This window comes from Gymnogyps californianus, chromosome Z (assembly GCF_018139145.2).
Source record: "Gymnogyps californianus isolate 813 chromosome Z, ASM1813914v2, whole genome shotgun sequence".
NCBI classification, from domain to species: Eukaryota; Metazoa; Chordata; class Aves; order Accipitriformes; family Cathartidae; genus Gymnogyps; species Gymnogyps californianus.
Genome location: NC_059500.1, coordinates 53,556,026 through 53,575,255, shown reverse-complemented (window position 1 = coordinate 53,575,255; position 19,230 = coordinate 53,556,026). Strand labels below are relative to the sequence as shown.

At 38.8% G+C, this 19,230-nt stretch overlaps 1 protein-coding gene across 3 annotated transcripts in view; it reads left to right on the top strand.

Moving 5' to 3' along the window:
* UHRF2 (ubiquitin like with PHD and ring finger domains 2) overlaps positions 1-19,230 on the top strand; it is a 94,462-nt gene that overhangs the window by 53,763 nt on the left and 21,469 nt on the right. For all 3 annotated transcript variants that reach the window (XM_050913302.1, XM_050913301.1, XM_050913300.1), the window contains exons 5-8: positions 3,971-4,080; positions 13,178-13,364; positions 17,407-17,530; positions 17,917-18,024. In XM_050913302.1, the coding sequence (XP_050769259.1) occupies positions 3,971-4,080; positions 13,178-13,364; positions 17,407-17,530; positions 17,917-18,024 (529 nt within the window). The remainder of the gene's footprint in view (positions 1-3,970; positions 4,081-13,177; positions 13,365-17,406; positions 17,531-17,916; positions 18,025-19,230) is intronic.

Here is a 19,230-nt window from a genome sequence, read left to right as displayed (position 1 = left end):
AGGTATACAAACCAATATATGTATTTTTTATATGAAGATAAAATTTCACGTTTCTTAGGTGAAAGAAGGCATAATTCTATATTTTGGTTTTAAAATAGATTCACTACTTCGAGTTATGTTAGAAGTAAGTCCTAGAGGAATCAAGCTGGATAGACAGGCAAGCAGTGGTATAGCTAAGGAAGGTCCTAACATAACTTACATTTATAGCATTAAAGAGTGTTGGGAGATTTGTTTTGTTTTGGTTTTGACTTTAAATAATCTAGGACTAACAAAAAGTATAGGGCAGTTAAGAAAAGACTCTCCAAAGTACAGAAAATAAGCAGGGAAACCTTGATGCTTCGAGAAGCTCAATCTGTATTTGTTCATTCGGTTTTCCTGCCAGAGATTATGTTTACAGTTTGTCCGTTCTGTATTTGAATGCATAGTGCTTTTATGACTGTGAATTAATGGGTATGTGTTGTAGATAATTCCAAGTGTCTTTGCATTCTACTGCAGAAGAGAGGAGCTTCCACTCTCACCTTCCCTGTGGAGGTGTACTGGCACCCACAGTCCTTTTAGAGGGGTAATCGTTCTTGGGAGTGCTCTTCTCTCTGTTTCAGGGACAATTTTCTAGTTAAATGATTCACTTTAAACCAAACGTGGAAATTATGCCTTAAGTAGAGCTGCAGATTTGGTAACAGCTGGAGGAATTTATGTGCTGTAGCCATTCACAGACTGGAAGTATCTCCATAACCTTATGTTGTCAGAGGCATAGTTTGTATGAAGAAGCTGGCATGCAGCGTTCTAGTACGGGTGGTTGGACCATGTGGTCTCATCCAGACTGAGGTGCAGAAAATCAGACTGCCTGTGTTCACTGCACTGTATGGAAACCTAAATAAATCTGAGAGGTGTTACCCACAACGGCCAGAACTGCTTTTAAGTAATGCCCCCTAGGGTGCAAGTGAATATTATCTTAAATACATGATTTTCCTGGTCAGGAAAACAAACTGTTCTCTATCTATCTGATGAATGTATTTGCACTGCTGTAGCATTTGTATGTTCTGTTGAAATATCCTAAATCTTTGAAATTTGCTAGCATTTGCTGTTTATGCATATGACCGACAATGGGGAATGTTTTACCTCCCAAAACTGCAAGGAAGAAAAAGGCTCAAAATACAGATGCCGAAGTAAACAGCTGTTGGTACACTTAAAAGACAATTACAGTGAATCAACACACTCTCAGAGTCCTCTCAACACCAGTTCCATGGAGACTTAAACACTGCAGTGCTCAGGGCCACCAAAAAGTGTTCTGTTGTGTCCTTGTTTCGGCTGGGATAAAGTTAATTTTCTTCTTAAGAGCTGGTACAGTGCTGTGTTTTGGATTTAGGATGAGGATAATGTTGATAACACGCTGATGTTTTAGTTGTTGCTAAGCAGTGTTTATACTAAGTCAAGGACTTTTCCACTTTTCATAGTGCCCTGCCAGCAGAGGCTGGGAGTGCACGAGAAACTGGGAGGCGGTACAGCCAGGACAGCTGACCCAAATGAGCCAAAGGGATATTCCATACCGTATGATGTCATGCCCAGTACATAAACTGGGGCGAGTTGGCCAGGGGGCACTGTGGCTCGGGGATTGGCTGGGCACCTGGTCAGCGGGTGGTGAGCAATTGTATTGTGCATCACTTGTTTTGTATATTCTATCATTATTATTATTATTATTCCTTCCTTTTCTGTCCTATTAAACTGTCTTTGTCTCAACCAATGAGTTTACTTTTTTTTTTCCCCTGATTCTCTCTCCCATTCCCCTGGGGAGGGGGGGGGGTGGGGGGGGAGGGAGTGAGCAGCTGTGTGGTGCTTCCTTGTCAGCTGGGGTTAAAGCACAACAGTTGCCTGTGGTTTTTGCCCTGGCTTAGGTTTTTTTTCTGCCTTAGTTAAGTCAGCATGTGGCAGAGTCCAAGAACTGGAGTCAGCACAAGGGAAGTGATGGGAGCAGACAAAGGTAGAGCAAGGAGCAACAGATCCCAGACTGAAGCCTGGTGTTTCTGGAATTGTTCTGTTACTGCAGTTATCCTTATTTAATATGGACCTAATATCTTGTTTCCCTGCTTGTCTATAGTTTGATTTAGTTTTGTAGCCTAGACCTTTTTATAGGGATATGCCACCTGGCTGATTGTCTTCAAAATGGATTTTCAGGTCACCTCTGTGATTTGTTTCTTACAGATATCCTACAAGTAGGGCTTAGAAGACTTGTTCACGTGGTTCAGACGTATTCTCAGGCCTTTCTACACTGTAAATATTTGAAAGAAACAACATTTTAACTTACTGGTGGTCTTCACCTGGAAAATAGTCTCCAGTGTGGCAATATTTAATCATTATCTTTACAGTTATTAATTTTCATTATTTCTCTGCTTCTGAAGAGACACTTGTAATGGTGCAGTGCACTTCAGCTTTGCTTAGCAGAACCTTGCACATTCTCCTTCAAATATTGAACAGTAACTAATACAACAGTTTGTTTTTTCATTCATAATAACGCCTTCAAAAAACTGTATAATCTTCAGTCTTTCCTAACTTGGAATTAGACTGACTGTGTGCTACTACTTGTCTATTATGTCCAGCACATCTGATGTCTATATAGGAAAGAAGAAAAATGTCTATTTTATTTCTTGTGTTGCAGGATACTCACTGGACATTTTAACTACAAACATCACAGTCTTGGTAAAATGTTAAACTTTATAATCTTAATAATTCAAGCTATGGTATTTGTGGTCTGTATTCATTTAGTTGCTTGTGTAGTTTCAGATTTTGAAGTGTTTTTCTAGAACCAAAACAGGGACTGTAGCAGTGCAACAGGATTAGATTAACTTTTTAAAAGGAAGGAAGTTCAACAAACTCAAATCTCCTTCAGATTTTCTTTTTTTTAATGGCTGGGTCTCACACTGCAAGAAATAATGCTCTCCAGCTAGTAAACTCCTTTCTCTCGTGTCAAACTGCTCAATTCTGAAATCAGTTACGACACATGTGATTCAATGAAATCAGTGAGACTATGTTCAGTAATTAATACTTCCAACATAGGTCATACTGAAAATTCCTGCTTAGTTCTAGATTAGGTAGTAAATTGAAAATGGTAGGAGAACAGGCAGTTGAAGAAGGCACAATGTCATCCTCAGGAGGGAAGAAAAGGGAGTGTTTTAAAACTGTTGGTGTTTTTATGGCCTTTTCTTCCTAGATACATTTACATTTGAATTAGAATTTTAGTAAATACAGAGAGATTATAATAAGAGGAGGTGAAAACCTTTACTCTACATTTAATATTCCCTAATCCTTCTCGAGAAGTCTTTCAGCATTAGTGTTGTGGAGTCATGGAGTATTTGTTACTCATCACTAAGATATGGTGAACAGATTTTGCACTGAAACCTGACATTAACAGGACTACTCACAGTACATAATTCAGTATTGTACATGTCCCTGCAGGATTGGGTTTTAGGTTTCCAAAACATTTAGAAGTCATAGAAGGGCTTTTGAAGCTTTCTATTGCTTTTCTTACTCTGTTGGTTCCAAGTAGTGTCTATTATTGTGTCTTATAAGTCATGTTTCTGGTTCATTTCTGACGCTGCACTTTTATAATAATGTTTCATATGCTGTATTCGAGAGGATATGATTTTGTTTGGTCTGCCGTGTTCAGCCAAAAAAACATTTTGAGGTTTTAGAAGTAGAATTGCAAAGTTATGGATGGCTGTCAATAAGGACATACTCAGCTGCCAGGTAGTCTGAGGGTAATGGAGTAGTCTTTTCTTTATGTGAGTTTTAAGTATGTGTTTTGGTTTTCTTAGAAGTTACAGTACTAGACTGAATTTTGTGTGTGAATTGAAATACAGTACCCTATCAATGATGGAAAAAAGATGCTAGTTAGCTTTAGCTCATTGCTTAGGATTCATGAAGTACAGAATCTAGGTCTAAGTTGAATGTACTTTTTATTCTTTTTGTTTTTCAGAGGCCCAGAAGACACAATAAATGATTGTAAAATCCTTTTTATAGAGGAAATGTACAAGATTGAAAAGCCAGGAGCCTATCCATTGACATTTGGGGATGGAGATTTCAAAAGTATGCTTTTTTTTGTTATTTGAATAGAAGTATAAATTGAATGCTGTTTCTTTAAAAAAATAGAAGGATCAGCATGCAGAGGTAGTATTAATTGTTTTGTGTGATCAGGAAAGTAATAACGTAGAATCGTCCTTAGGTTTCTGTTCTAAAAGTATATTTACTGTAAGGTAGCTCTATTACTTGACATATTCAGAAACTGGTGGCATCTTAGTGCCATCAGTTGTAAGCAGAGAAAAAGGGGAACAGCTGATAAGGTTCTAAATGAACTGTGCAGAATGAATTCCTAGTCTCACTTAAGTTCCTAGACAGGTGTCCAGGTCACCAAAACTGCTATTGCAATTGACATGTCATTTAAACTTTTAATAAATTAACAAATGCCAAAGATAGAATCAGTCTGTAATGATGCACTTTAACCCTGTCATTATGTCAGAATTAAAAAAAAAAAAAAGATAAGGAACTTTGTGCCAAAGCTGCTTGTACCATGAAAAAAAGGGATAATTAATGTTTGGATTATTATTTGGCCCTGCATGACCTTCTAAAAAAATAACTGTGCCATACCTCCTCATCCTCCCCACAACCACAAGAAGGTATTAGTGGCAGCTTATCTAAAAAGTAGTGTGACATTTTATCCTAAGTTTAAAAGTACATTAAAGTTAGGAGTGATGTTTGTGACAGCAACACTGAGAGATTGGACTGCAGCTCTACTAATAGGTGTTAGATATTATTATATATTAGACTCCTGACTCCAAGGCAGTTTTTCAGAACTGTATGTAGCTCTCAGTGCACAAGAACTAGTCTGCTTACTGTTTATTTACCATCATCTAAAAAATCACTGTTTTTCAGAGAAGCAAATACCATTTGCTGTGCTATTCTTGAAAGTAAAAATATGAATTTCTGTAAATTAACTTGTCACAATTCATTTTTCATTATTTGTGATTTACTTTCCTCAGATTACTCATCCCCCCCCCTCCTCCATTCTGTTTATTTTTTCTTGGTCACATTAAATGGTTTTTGCAATATCTTAAAACATGTTTTTATTTTAAAAAATTATAGTATGAGAAATTTAAAATCTGCAGATACTGCTTTGCATTTACATACCTACTTATTTTGCAAGTCTAATTGTTTATGAAACTTTTTAAAGGGCATATAAAATTATTACAGTTCATTTAGTTCTTCCCTGCATCTACTGTGTAGTCAATTAATTTTTAAAATTATGTGTGTGTTAAGGAAATGAATGATTACTATATTGCTGACTATACAAAATTGTCTACAGTGGTACCATTTGATCTGACATGAGTATTTATTGATCATAGAGTCATAGAATCATGGAATCATTTAGGTTGGAAAAGACCCTTAAGATCATCAAGTCCAACTGTTAACCTAACACTGCCAAGTCCACCACTAAACCGTGTCCCTAAGCACCACATCTACACGTCTTTTAAATACCTCCGTGGATGGTGACTCAACCCCTTCCCTGGGCAGCCTGTTCCAGTGCTTGACAACCCTTTCGGTGAAGAAATTTTTCCTAATATCCAATCTAAACCTCCCCTGGCACAACTTGAGGCTGTTTCCTCTTGTCCTGTCACTTGTTACTTGGGAGAAGAGACTGAGCCCCACCCTGCTACAACCTCCTTTTAGGTAGTTGTAGAGAGCAATAAGGTCTCCCCTCAGCCTCTTTTTCTCCAGGCTAAACAACCCCAGTTCCCTCAGCTACTCCTCACAGGACTTGTTCTCTAGACCCTTCACCAGCTTCATTGCCCTTCTTTGGACGCACTCCAGCACCTCAGTGTCTTTTTTGTAGTGAGGGGCCCAAAACTGAACACAGTATTTGAGGTGCGGCCTCACCATTCTGTACTTCCTGCACTGATTGCCACCTTTTATTGTTTCAAAGTCAAGTGCTTTATTTTCACTTCCAGCTCTTTCCCTCCTATTTTGACAGCTATTTCCTTATTTGTAGCCTCTTTGCTTAAACTACTCACATATTGCCATCTGTGTAGAGATTTGCACCTCTGTTTATGTTTTGTTTCATTCTGTTCCTGGTCCCATTTTTATTCATTTTACGATATTGTTTACAAACCTTCATAAATAAATGTAACACAGAAATATAATCTTTAAAAACGTAACCCTGAAAATTTAATTGATCTGGCAATTTAGCCTTATTTCTTGTTTTGAACTACTCTTTTTCCCGAGGCCAACTTTCTCACCACACTGCCCTTTTCATTTCTGTTCATGTGATTCTGATTTTTTGGTCAGCTGTCTTGCCTTTGTTCACTTATGCGCAGTGCACATCAGTTGAGCTGTATGCCGTATGCAGTATACCCTTTAAGTCTGGACTGTACTTACATCCCTATTTGTACTTTGCATTTAAAATTTTAATATATATATATGCATATATCTATAAACACACACAGAGCTACCTTAACTTATATGCTATGAAAAGCTGCAGATTTTTGTTACAATAGGGGCAGATGAAATTCAAATAATTGATTGGCCTTAAATACTCTATGAGATTGTTGTAAGCACAATCAGAAAATGCACTGACTGTATTTTTGTCTATATTAAGCTACTGTCCATGTCCTTTCCAAAAGATAGAACGCCTACTTTGGAAATAATCTTCATCAGTTAAACGAAGTAGGCTACCTCTGCAGAAAAATTGTTATTCCTTGAGCGTGGCCATACGTTAGTTAGTTTTGTATGTGTAAATTAGATCAAAATGTGTATGATGTGTCAATATACGTTTAGCAGTTACGGTTAAAAATAAAGTAGTTATTTTCAGATTATTTAACAGAAATCTAAGTTCTGCAGCCCAGGAAAAGAGTAGGGCTAAACCTATTAGAAAATTCTGTTAGAAAATCAGAAAACTAAGAAGCGACATACTTGTAAATACATTTCAAATATTTGTATGCAAAACAGAAATGAGACCTAGATATCAGCATATATTACTTCCATCAGAATCCAAATTTGTGCTATGAACATGAGATAACTCTTCCTGCAAAAGAAGAGAATATGAAATTATGTATACAACTGAACTCTACAGTGTTGGTAGGGGTGAACAGACCTATCTTCATGTGACCAATAATGCAGATATAATCAGTGCATTTGACTTACGACATGGTTAAAGCAGAAATGTGAAAAATTAAAGTCATGTCATGAAAATGACAGTTTGTAGTTTGTATATTGAAGAAAGTTGAAAACTCCAGGTTTAGTTTAACTGAACTAAAATATGTAGACCTTTTTGCTTTTTTCCTCTTTGTAAAAAAAATAATATTACTAACCTTTGACCTAAGAAACTGGTTTTGTAACCAAAACCAGTAAATTACATAGGCCTAAACAGCCTGTGGTGGTAAGAGATACAGAAAAATATGCAGTTTCTTTTTGCCTGTTGTTTCTTAGATGAGGTAGACTAGTGAGTTTCTTTAGGAAGTGCTCAGTCATCACTTCTAAAATTTTTCAAAGGGAATACCAGTTACCTGGGATTTCTTCAGTCTGACTTGACTTGAATTGGTGTTGACACCTTGGACAGACTGTGAGTTTTGCCTAGCTGTGCTGGAAAATCCACCGATTTGTTCATCAGCACTCTTACAATGTTTCCTTTCTCTTCAAATGAACCTGGGGAGAAAAGTCTTAAACTAGAAGATTACTTACATTTGGATAGTATACAGATAAGTCTTCCAGGCTAGACTTTGGTAGAAGCAGTACATGGAGAGATTTTGGCTTTCTTTTTAAGTGTATCTGACCTTTGCCTTTGAGGCTTTGTAAAATAACCACTGCTGGTAGCCTTACACATTTGCTCCTCAAGTTTTCCAGTCAGTACATCTCACTAGAACTTCTGTCTGTAGCTGGTAATTTTCCCTCTTCGGTGATTCTTCTTTTATGTTCTTCAGCTTTAAATTTTTTTTTTAAAGAGAAAAAACATAAAACTGTAGTGTTCTAGCACTTCGTATCATAGGATGGTTTTAGTTGGAAAGGACCTTTAAAGATCATCTAGTCCAACACCCCTGGCATGGGCAGGGGCATCTTTCACTAAATCAGGTTGCTCAAAGCCCCATCCAACCTGACTTTGAACACTTCCAGGATGGGGCATCCACAACTTCTCTGGGTAACCTGTTCCAATGTCTCACCGCCCTCATCATAAAAAATTTCTTCCGTGTATCCAGTCTAAATCTACCTTCTTTCAGTTTAAAACTTGCTCCTTGTCCTGTCACTACAGGCCCTGGGAAAAAGTCTTTTCCCCATCTATAAGCGCCCTTTAAGTATAGAAAGGCCACAATAAGGTCTTCCCAGAGCCTTCTCTTCTCCAGACTGAACAAACCCAGCTCTCTCAGCCTTTCTTCATAGGAGAGATGTTCCAGCCCTCTGACCAGTTTTGTGGCCCTCCTCTGGGCCTGCTCTCACAGGTCCATGTCTGTCTTGTACTGGGGACCCTAGAGCTGGACACAGTACTCCAGGTGGGGTCTCACAAGAGCAGAGTAGAGAGGGGCCAGCACCTCCCTCGACATGCTGGCCACGCTTCTTTTTATGCAGCCCAAGATACGGCTGGCTTTCTGGGCTGCAAGTGCGCATTGCCAGCTCGTATCCAATTTTTCGTCCACTAGTATCCCTAAGTCCTTGTCTGCAGGGCTGCTCTCAATCCATTCATCCTCCGGCTTGTACTGATATTGGGGATTGTCCTGTGCAGGACCTTGCACTTGGCCTTGTTGAACTTCATGAGGTTCACATGGGCCCACTTCTCAAGCCTGTCAAGGTCTCTCTGGATGACATCCGTTCCCACTGGTGTATCAACTGCACCACTCAGCTTTGTCATCCACAAACTTGTTGAGGGTGCACTCAATCCCACTATCTGTGTCATTGATGAAGATATTAAATAATATTGGTCCCAGTATGGACCCTTGAGGGACACCGCTCATTACTGGTTTCCACTTGGACGTTGAGCAATTGGATGTGGACCATTGACTCTTTGGAGGCGGCCATCCAACCAAGTCCTTATCCATCTAATAGTCCATCCATCAAACCCATATCTTTCCAATTTAACAGCAAGAATGTTGTGAGGGACCAAATCAAAGGCCTTACAGAAGTCCGGGTAAATGAGATCTGTAGTTCTTCCCTTGTCCACTGATGCATTCAGTCTAATGTAGAGGGCCACTAGATCAGTTGGGCACGATTTGCCCTTGGTGAAGCCATGTTGGCTGTCTGTAATCACCTCCCTGTCTTCCATATGGTTCGACATGTCTTCCAAGAGTCTCTGTTCTATGATCTTACTGGGCGCTGAGGTGAGGCTGACTGGTCAATAATTCCCAGGGTCCTCCTTTTCACCCTTTTTTAAAAAGGGTGCAATATGCCTTTTCCTCCGCTCACTGGGGACTTTCCCTGACTGCCATAACTTTTCAGATATGATGGAGAGTGGCTTAGCAACTACATCAGCCAATTCCCTCAGTACCCTGGGATGCTTCTCATTGGGTCCCATGGACGTGTGTATGTTCAGGTTCTTCAGATGGTCTCAAACCCAATCTTCTCTTACAGTGGGAGGGACTTCATTCTCCCAGTCCCTGCCTTGAAGTTCAGGGACTTCAGAGATGTGGGAAGAGAGATTACCATTGAAAACTGAGGCAAAAAAATTGCTGCCTACCTCAGCCTTCTCCATGTCGGTTGTCACTAGTTTTCCTGTCTCATTTATGGGGTAGAGAGGGGGATGGGAGGGTGGGTACATGTTCTTTAATCTTCCTTTTCTGACCAGCATACCTGTAGAAGCCATTCTTATTATTCTTTGTGTCCCGTGCCTTAGTTTTCCCAATCCCATCCCTACACATCCAGGAAGTGCCCCTGTATTATTTCCAGGATACATGTCCCTGGTTCCACTGCCTGTGCATTTCCTCCTTATGCTTCACTTTGACCAGGAGGTCTTTACTCAGTCATGCTGGTCTCCTGTACTCCTTGCCTGATTGCTCACACATGGGACTTGAGAGCTCTTGTGCTCTAAGAAAATAGTCCTTAAAGAGCTGCCAGCTCTGTTCTACTCCTTTATCCCTGAGGGCAGTTTCCCAGGGGGTCCCATCCACTAATTCCTTAAACAACTAAAAGTTCACTCCTAAAATTCAAGGTCTTCACTTTACTCTTCACCTGGCCCATATCCCTCGATTCTGTGAATTTCACTAGGGCATGATCACTTCAGCCCAGGCTGCCACTGATCTTGACCTCTCCAGTTAGTTAATCTATGTTGGTAAGCAACAAGTCCAGTAACACTTCTCCTCTGGTTGGGCTGCCTGTCACCTGGAGTAAGAAATTATCCTCGATGCTCTCCAAGAGTCTCCTAGACTGCTTACCGCTTGCTGTGCTGCTTTTCCAGCAGATGTCAGGGTGACTGAAGTCCCCCAGCTGGATCAGAGCCTGCGAGCATGATGCTTCCTGCTGCTGAAGTAAGAACACTTCATCAGCAGGCTCTCCTCAATCGGGTGGCCAGTAATAAATACCAACCATGAGGTTTCCTTTGTTGGCTTGGCCTCTAATTTTTACCCACAAGCTCTCAACCTGATCATTGCTGTTTTTCAAAGACAGCTCTGTGCAGTCAGTCCATAAAAGGCAAATCACCCGCCCCTCCTTCTTTGCCTGTCCCTTCTGAACAGTTAATAGCACTCCAGTCGTGTGATTTGTCCCACCAAGTTTCAGTGATAGCGATTAGATCATAGCTTTCCAGCTGCGCAGTCGCTTCCAATTCCTCTTGTTTGTTATCCATGCTACATGCATAGTTGTAGAGACATTTCAGTTGGGCTACTGACCATGTCACCTTTTTAGAGGAAGAAGCCCTAATTCCTTTGACGCATTTCACAGGTGTTTCCCTGTTGGTTCCTAGTACATCAGCAGCCCCTGACTCTTCTTTGTTACTCAAAACGCCATCCCCTTCCCTGTCTAAGTCTAGTTGCTTTCACCTTTGAAGATAAAAGTGTTCTTCAACGTCCTCCAGAAAGACTGCAGATATAGCACAATGCTTGACATTCCAGTCCCCCTTTCTTATAAGACTATCAGTCTGGAGTTTCTCTCCACATAGATGTTACACTGATATCTTATCCATGTGGATCAAATTTTCTGTGAAGTCTAGTCAGTTGGGAGCGCTTTTCTTCTCAGTATGCTTAGGAAAAACATAAAAGTATCCAGAACTCCTCTGGATACATCAGGGATCCACCTCATCTTTCTATTCAAGAATCAACTCCTGAAAGAAATATTTACTTTGATTGCTTGTGTTATCCAAGCAAGCTAACTTACCAGGAACTGATAAGCTATACAGCTTCTGAAGGCAGCAACTTAGAGAATGACTCACGATGAAGAAAAATAAAAAATAAAGCTGAGAGAAGATGGAAGCTTGTCCTTGAATATTGTTCTCTCATGCTAGTCAGAGAAACCTGGGGTAGTTCTCCATATTTGGGGTTTGACAAATTCCAAGCTCCCCTAAAAATGGATCAGAAAGGCAGCAGCCCTTTAGTTTGAAAAAAATTCTGTGTTTTCCTAAAGGTTAAATTTTTCATGGGAACAGGCAGTGTTTTCTTAAATATTATGATTTGTTGCGTGTGCCCTTCTCTTTTTGTCTAATATTCTGTCTGCTTAGCACCTGTGGAAGAATCTGATGTTCATGCTGCCTCCGAAGGGCTGTAGGGGGTTTTAGGTTTGGGGGGGGTTGTTTGTTTTCATTTTTGTAGTGGGGATGCTCTTCAGATTCCTTATTAATGGGCTTGCTTGTGACATCATGGACATATTCAGTAAGGTTTTGTACCAGAGAATGAAAGTGGTTTGTTTTTTTTTTAACGACTAATGACTTTCGGGTATTTTTGGCAAAGATTATGACAGGAATAAGTTTTTCCTTATCACACTGTCCTCCTAGGCCAATTACTCTTTTGAGTAGACATTGCCAAACAGTTCAGAAGTTCATCAGATAGTTTGCCTATGGACTTACAGGAAAATTTATCCCAAGTGTTGGTATTCCAGCTGTTTCAGTTTCTGAACTTATATAACCTGCGGTTATGTTTTTCTTCCAGAATGGTACTTGAAAGAACGTTTTCTGGCCCATTCTAAACCTTAAGAAAAATGTTCTCTCTGTTATCTCAGGTGTCTAAATTCTCCAGCTTCCTACTTCCAATTCCAAACTCTCAAATAGTCTTTCTAGTCTTCCTTGTCTTCTGATTCAAAGCCAAATACTTCTTTCAGATAAAATACTATTTCCGGAGAAGTTTGGAAGTACTTTATTAAATATTGTATTAGAATAGGTTAAATTCAAATTCACTTCCATGGCATTTCTATATGACTTTTGCACAGAACTTATGAATGAAATTTTTTTTCTTTTAACGTTGGAATTCTTTGGACTGTGATCAAGTTCTCTTCTGAAGTCTTCTCTCATTTCTCTGGACCTTCTACTTGTTTCAGACATTTCTCCTGTAAGCGTTGATTCTGCTACAAATATTCAGTTTTTCTTCCCTCTCCTCTTTCATATCTAGTTTAGACTACTAAATGTTTTTCTCTTGTATAAAAGCATTTTTTTCCCTGATTGAGGAACCAATGCCAATAGTTTTGTTTCACAGTAGGGTTCATGGGTCCAAATTTCCAAGTGAGCTGAAACAAAGTTCGTGTTTCTTTGTGTGTAAACTAAACTGCTGCTGTGAAACAACTGATGATTTGGGGTTGTCTGTGGTCTCAGACTACTAATTCTTCTGTGCAACTGTAAATATAATTTAAGGGAAAGAGAGCTGTTCCAAATTGTTGTTTCATCTTCATTTGACTGTTACCAGTTACCTAACTGGAATTTCTTCATGGCTGTATTTAAGAAGGCTCCAACTAGAGATTGTGCAAGGCTCCATCTGTAGGGCGAGTGTGCAGGTGGCATGTTGGGAATGGGAGGGGAGAAAATAAGAGAAGCTGCTGATTAGTCATTTTCTTTACTGCTTGTTTATATAGCAGAAGAAATCCTATTAGCCTAGATAGTCAAATACCTCATTGTAAGAGAAAAGCATTTTCAAGAGGGAGTGTTCATGTGCAGAAATAATTTTTTCCTGTAGATACAGTAATGCACTTTTCTAAGATACATGGCGTTTGACTTTTTCTTTGTTTTTGACAGGAAAAAGTGGCCCTGAATGCAAGCACTGTAGGGCTGATCCAGATAAGGAGTGCCGTTTTTGTTCGTGCTATTTGTGTGGTGGAAAACAGGATGCCCACATGCAGCTTCTGTGTGATGAATGTAATATGGCTTATCATATATACTGCCTGAACCCTCCCTTAAGCAAGATACCAGAAGATGAGGACTGGTAAATATACAAGGATGATTTACTTATCTATATTGCCATTCTATACATGGTACTGTTCTGTTATTTGCACCTCGTGAGAGACAATACTGAAGATTTTTTTTAATTCTGCTGTGGTTTTCATCCATCTGCTTAATATAAGCCTTATATTTTCTGTCAAGGTAATTCTTTTCAGTCATTCACAAAGGATTAGTAGTAAGTTTTAATGACCATTGTGGAGTTTCAAAACTAGTATGTTCATTTTATTCATTATGATCATTATGATCTTCTGTGACATTATCTGATCTGATTGTGTTTATCAACAGTGGTTGTTCCCCAGCCTTTTAATTTTGTTGAAGCTTCACTGCTTGAACAATTCTCTTAAGCTCATCCTTCTCTTGCCCTTCATCCTCTGTCCCTGTTGCTGCTCCTGTGCTCCTCCTATGTCTTCTTGTTGCCTCTACTCCATTCATTTCTCCTGCTGTGGGAGGACCACCACCTTGCTACTCTTCATTTCTGCTGTCCCTGGTTCTGCCAGCAGGAAAACCAAGCCAACTGGCATTGTTAAATCAAGATAATTGTATTTTGAAGTGAATCAGCATGGACCCATTAGCAGCCAATTAAGTTATCTTGGGCTGTTTACCGTTTTTTCTCTTTATTAGCTATCTACAATTTACACTGTTCCTATTTGTCACCTGCCTGTGACTTACATGAGATGCTAATCCTTTATAAATGAGTAATAAATAGAACTTTATTCCAATGAAGTTTTCCATTACATAGACATCAGTAAATGTCTAAGATGTCTATGGATACATTTTATGGAATCTCCTTGGACCTTGTGATTAAATTTAATGTAAAAATCTGTGTAAGTGCTTTGGAAGTTTTAACATTCTCTGGAAATAAATAACTCAATCTCCTATACCATAGTGGATGCCATAGTAGGTTTGTTTATTGGTCAGTGCCTAATGGTCTGCGTGTTTTCTGGGGCATTGCGTTTTTTCTGAACTCGTTCTGTGTTTATACCAATGTGTGATTTAGTGATTGAGGCCATTAACATTGACAGGTGTTTCTCAGTGTGTACCTTTGGCCACAGGGATACTGTTGTTGGAGGTTGATCTTTTTCCCATGAAATTTCTGCACTGGGAACAGTTGTATTCACTGTTTTTGGAGGAACTACTGGCTTGAAACACTATCTAAAAAATATTTTCAGTACCTAGTAGAAATATGTAGGGAACTAAAAATAGCATTTATTTGAATATTGTCTATGTGCCTTCCACTTCTTGCATATGCAAAATTATTACAGTGTTTACTCAGCAGTGTTTATTACACAGCATATTAGTCTGAACTATCCCCAAGTTTTCTACTGTCAAGGGAGACTGGTCTTCTGTCCATGACATCTTCTTGCTTCCTACTACTTGTCAACAAAAGTAAGTTGATGTCACGTCTTGGAAACCATTCTCAACACACAAGTGGTTTATTACTCACTGCAGTCTGTAAGCAGTATTCATACCTGATTGCACCTGACCTTTGGATATAGCAGCTGAGAAGTTCTTTTTTGACTTCCTTCATTCAGAATATTCTATGAGACCATCTGTCTGGAAGTACACATCTGTTCGGTCCATCCATTCTTCAGTTGCCCCTCACTCTCAGAACCAGCTCTAATCCAGTACTCCAGCAACAGTAGAGTCCATCTATTTTCCAGTACTAGTCACAGGAAAGTTTCTGATAAATAAAATATATATGCTTCATGTCAGTGACTCCCTCCCACAAACCCCCAAATCTTTTGTTCTACCCTGAAAGCAATTTATTCTCTCTAGTTTCTTCTACACCCTCAAATACACAGAAGGTTTGATAGGCATGTCAGGATAGTCATATTGAAATCTTACCAGCCATCAGTGTCTCTTTGGTTTAGCTAGTGTGCTAAGATTATCTTGGCCTGCTGGGTGCTTCAAATAATTTTTCAGATTAGATACTAGTGTTGTAGTCTTCACTGGCACCCATTCTTTTTCAAAAGCTTCTTATGAAACGTTCTGATGAGTTATCCTAGCCCTATTTCAGAGGGCTACAGAGGAAGTTTGAAGAACAGAAATTTTTTCAAAGTGTAGCCATTACTGCTCGGATGTCCCTACCCTCTTCCAATAATATCACTATAACTGCACTGCATGGGTCCCCAGGACTGTTTTCTTCCATACAGAAGATCTGGTGCCCTGTAGACAACCACACAAGAATTAAATTGACTGACAACATGGTCTTTAGAGTCCCTCAGGTCATATGTTAAGTGCACTTTTAGACCCTTCCACTTACATTTCTGGCCAAAAAATTATTAATTTCCACAAATAGTAGAAGTTTAATTCATATAATTAAAATGTCTTGAAAAATGGCTGTCAAGCTTTTTAACTTGTTTTTGTTTGCTGTGTAACAATATGAGTCTTAAGATTTATTCATGTAAGTAGATAGCTGCATCTGTGGATGAAGTCACTGGGTGGGAGAGGTACTGTTGTAGAGCTGGCTTGTGACAGTTAATTTTGGGATACTTAGTGATGCCAGCCCTGTGAAGTCTTGGTGCTTGGTATGTAGGAGTGCACTTGCACTGGGCAAAGCAGTGTCTCCTACCAAAGACGAGGTCTGTGTTCTCCCTTCTTCTTGCATACTAGCAAAGAGTCATGGCTGTCTGATCCTTAACTTCTTGAGAGATTTTGTTTGTTTTAGAAGTGGAGAAATTTCCATTTAGTATTTTTATAGTGTAAAATTTGGCAAACTCTCTGCAGGGGCTAAGCCTGCAGTTTAGGAAAGGATGGTAAGTTTCTTTTGCGGAGATTGAGCCACTCTGTATACAAAACAGTATTTAATATTCCATACAAAACTCAGTTTAAAAAATATTAAGGTAATATGGTTACCCTGTCAGGAAGCAGGGAATTCCATAGTTAGTTCACCTTGTGAATTTGCATTATGTCATGTTCCTTCTTTTAATTGGTCATAGCATACTCTCTTTTTTTTTTTGACCAACTGTAATGTCATTCAAAGTCTTAGACAATTTCAGCATCTTGTATTATTTTTAATTTCTTTTTATCTACATGGCTTCATTGTCTTAATGGTTCAACAACTTTATTGACAATGAAATCTGTTCCTGTAGACATTAATCATTAATTCTTCTATTCATATCCACATACAAAGTTAATTAATAAATCCAAAACAGTAGTAGTAGTAGTAGTAGTAGTAGTAGTAGTACTAGTGGTAGTTATCTAAACCAGGTTATCGATGTTAGTGTAGATCAGGCTTCCTCCCCTAGTGGTGTATGAGCCAAACCCAGCCCATGGGAGCCAGAAACATGGACAATTGCTTTTGCATTGGCATTCCTGGAGTGGGATAACAATGTTAGTAGAAGCAGCAAAAGAACCAGTGTACTGCCTTTCTTTCTCTGCTATAGTCACCTCATACTAGTATCTCCTGCTTTGCTACCAGGATGGTTTTGTGTTAGCTGGAATGTGTCTCAGCACTATATTCCAAGTGGCTTCAGTGTTGTGGAGTGAGTGAGTGTGTGCAGGCGTGTGTGTGTGTGTGTGTGTGTGTGTGTCTCTACACACATTACATGATACCTTGGCTCTGTTTGACATTCAGCTGTCTGCAGTGAAATTTACTGCACTAGCAGCAAAAAGTAGTGGTAGAGTGGGCAGGACATAGAAACAAACCATGAGTACTGATTAGCAGCATACTCTAATCTCAGCTAGCTTCTCCTTTACATGATCTAAATGAAAGAGGACAGAATGAAGAGACAATACAGGAGACATGGGGATCTCAAACATATCATGTGAGAAAGAATAGTTAAATGTTTTGCCTCTAGCACTCTACCTTCAAAGATATTGAAATGCCCTTTTTTTAAAAGCTGACAGTATTTGTTCATGTTGGGTTCATTTTTTAAGCCACAGGCTTCAGCTGCTTAAGACTGGTTTGTGTTTGCTAGCTTGAAATAGTCAATCAAAATAAACAAATTGACACTATTTTGGCTACAAGAAATGTATTGCCATTATTATGAAGTAATTGAGAATTTACTAAAACCTTTTTTTAGGTATTGTCCTTCCTGCAAAAATGATTCTAATGAAGTTGTAAAGGCTGGAGAAAAGCTCAAACAGAGTAAAAAGAAAGCAAAGATGCCATCTGCCAGTACTGAAAGCCAGAGAGACTGGGGCAAGGTAGAGTGTGTTTTAGAAATAGCTGTTACTCTGATTGTTCATGTATGTGCTACATCTATAATTCTACTTATATATGCACTACACAGAATTCAGTACTGGGTTGCACAGACAATAAACCAATGTTTAATCCTGCCCGCTATCTACTGGCAGTTAAAGCAGTGGAAGAATTGTTAAGGTGACTAGAGGTAACAGCAAAAAAACCAACCCTCGATCCCTCCCCCAAACTCATAAACACATATTACTTAATTAAGATTCTTTTTAACAATTGTTAACATATTTTAAAGTATGTGTTTGCTATAATGATCAGATTTCTTGATATCTGCATTGAATTTGCAAAGAGTCTTCAATATTATAACACTAATTAATTTTGTCTGATGTATTTTTAGGGCATGGCCTGTGTTGGTCGCACTAAGGAATGCACTATTGTTCCTTCAAATCATTATGGACCTATACCTGGTGTTCCTGTTGGGACAACCTGGAAATTCAGAGTTCAGGTATGTTGTTTCAGTATTAGCTGTAGTTGAAGTAAGTAAGAATAATAACAAATGGCTTAGGCACTAAAATAAATTTGGATTCACAATTGCCATTTTCACCAGGATTAAATAAAGCAAATACATTATGGTTCTAATATTAGAAGTCATGCCGATAGTAGTGAAGGTTGAAGTATACTGATTTTACAATACATCCTAATAAGAAGTCTGTTGTCATTAGGATAAACAAATTTCACATGTTAAAATTCTAAGTGGGATACTTAGTGAAAAGAATCAAGTATTTTCAGAAGTATACTTCACATGAACTGATTATCCCACTTAGGAGATGTAGACTGTAGATTTTGAAAACATTAGATGATATCACTGTAAATTGACTCCCTGTTGATTTTTTTGGTCATATGTAACGGATGTCCAAATCTTCTTTTAGGCTGATAAACAGCTTAAACCGGTGTAAGCCTCTACTGCTAGTGAAAGTAGCTGTCCATTCAGCCTTTGCTGTTTCTTGCACTGTCTCATTTTCTGTTGCAAATATTTCTTAGGCTCTATGGTAAACTAGATTGGTAAAAAAACTGGCAGAAGAATAATCCCATCTGGGGTAGGAGGGGAGCTAATTTTCCCAGTCCATTTCACATTTTGGTTATATAAGCACAGTGCCAATACTCAGAGGGGCAGGAAAAAACAAAGCAGGGAGGATGGGACAGCTTCATTTTGTGCCAGTACTGACTTTTTGTGGTTTCAAAGTGTCCAGCAAACTGCAAACTTCCTTTTCCCCCAGCCTTATCTGATAGCACTCATTTTTGGTTTATCTTTGATTTTTTTATTGTTGTTTTTAGCTGGGGAAATACATACTTCTTTATTTTCAAAATCAGTTAGTTCTTTGTCTCTTGCATGTGTAAAGGATTGTAACTCAATGCTTTCCATCATATTTGGAATAATAGAAACAGGGTTTTTTAAATTGCTTGAGGAGAGGCAAGCCAAGAATCAAAAGCTTCTTCTGATTTATTTTCTGAACTTTTCATCACCTGCTTTCTCATGAGAAGAAAACAGATGTTTTATTATTCAATTGGTAGAAGAGAACACTTAGCAGGCAGTTTTCCTCTGATGGTCGTGTCTTCCAGTACTGTGTGAAGAATTCTGTATTTGGAAGGCCGTGCAAATTTTAAGGCTGATATGGTTAACAGCAGACATTTTCCCCTTAGCAACAGTTTT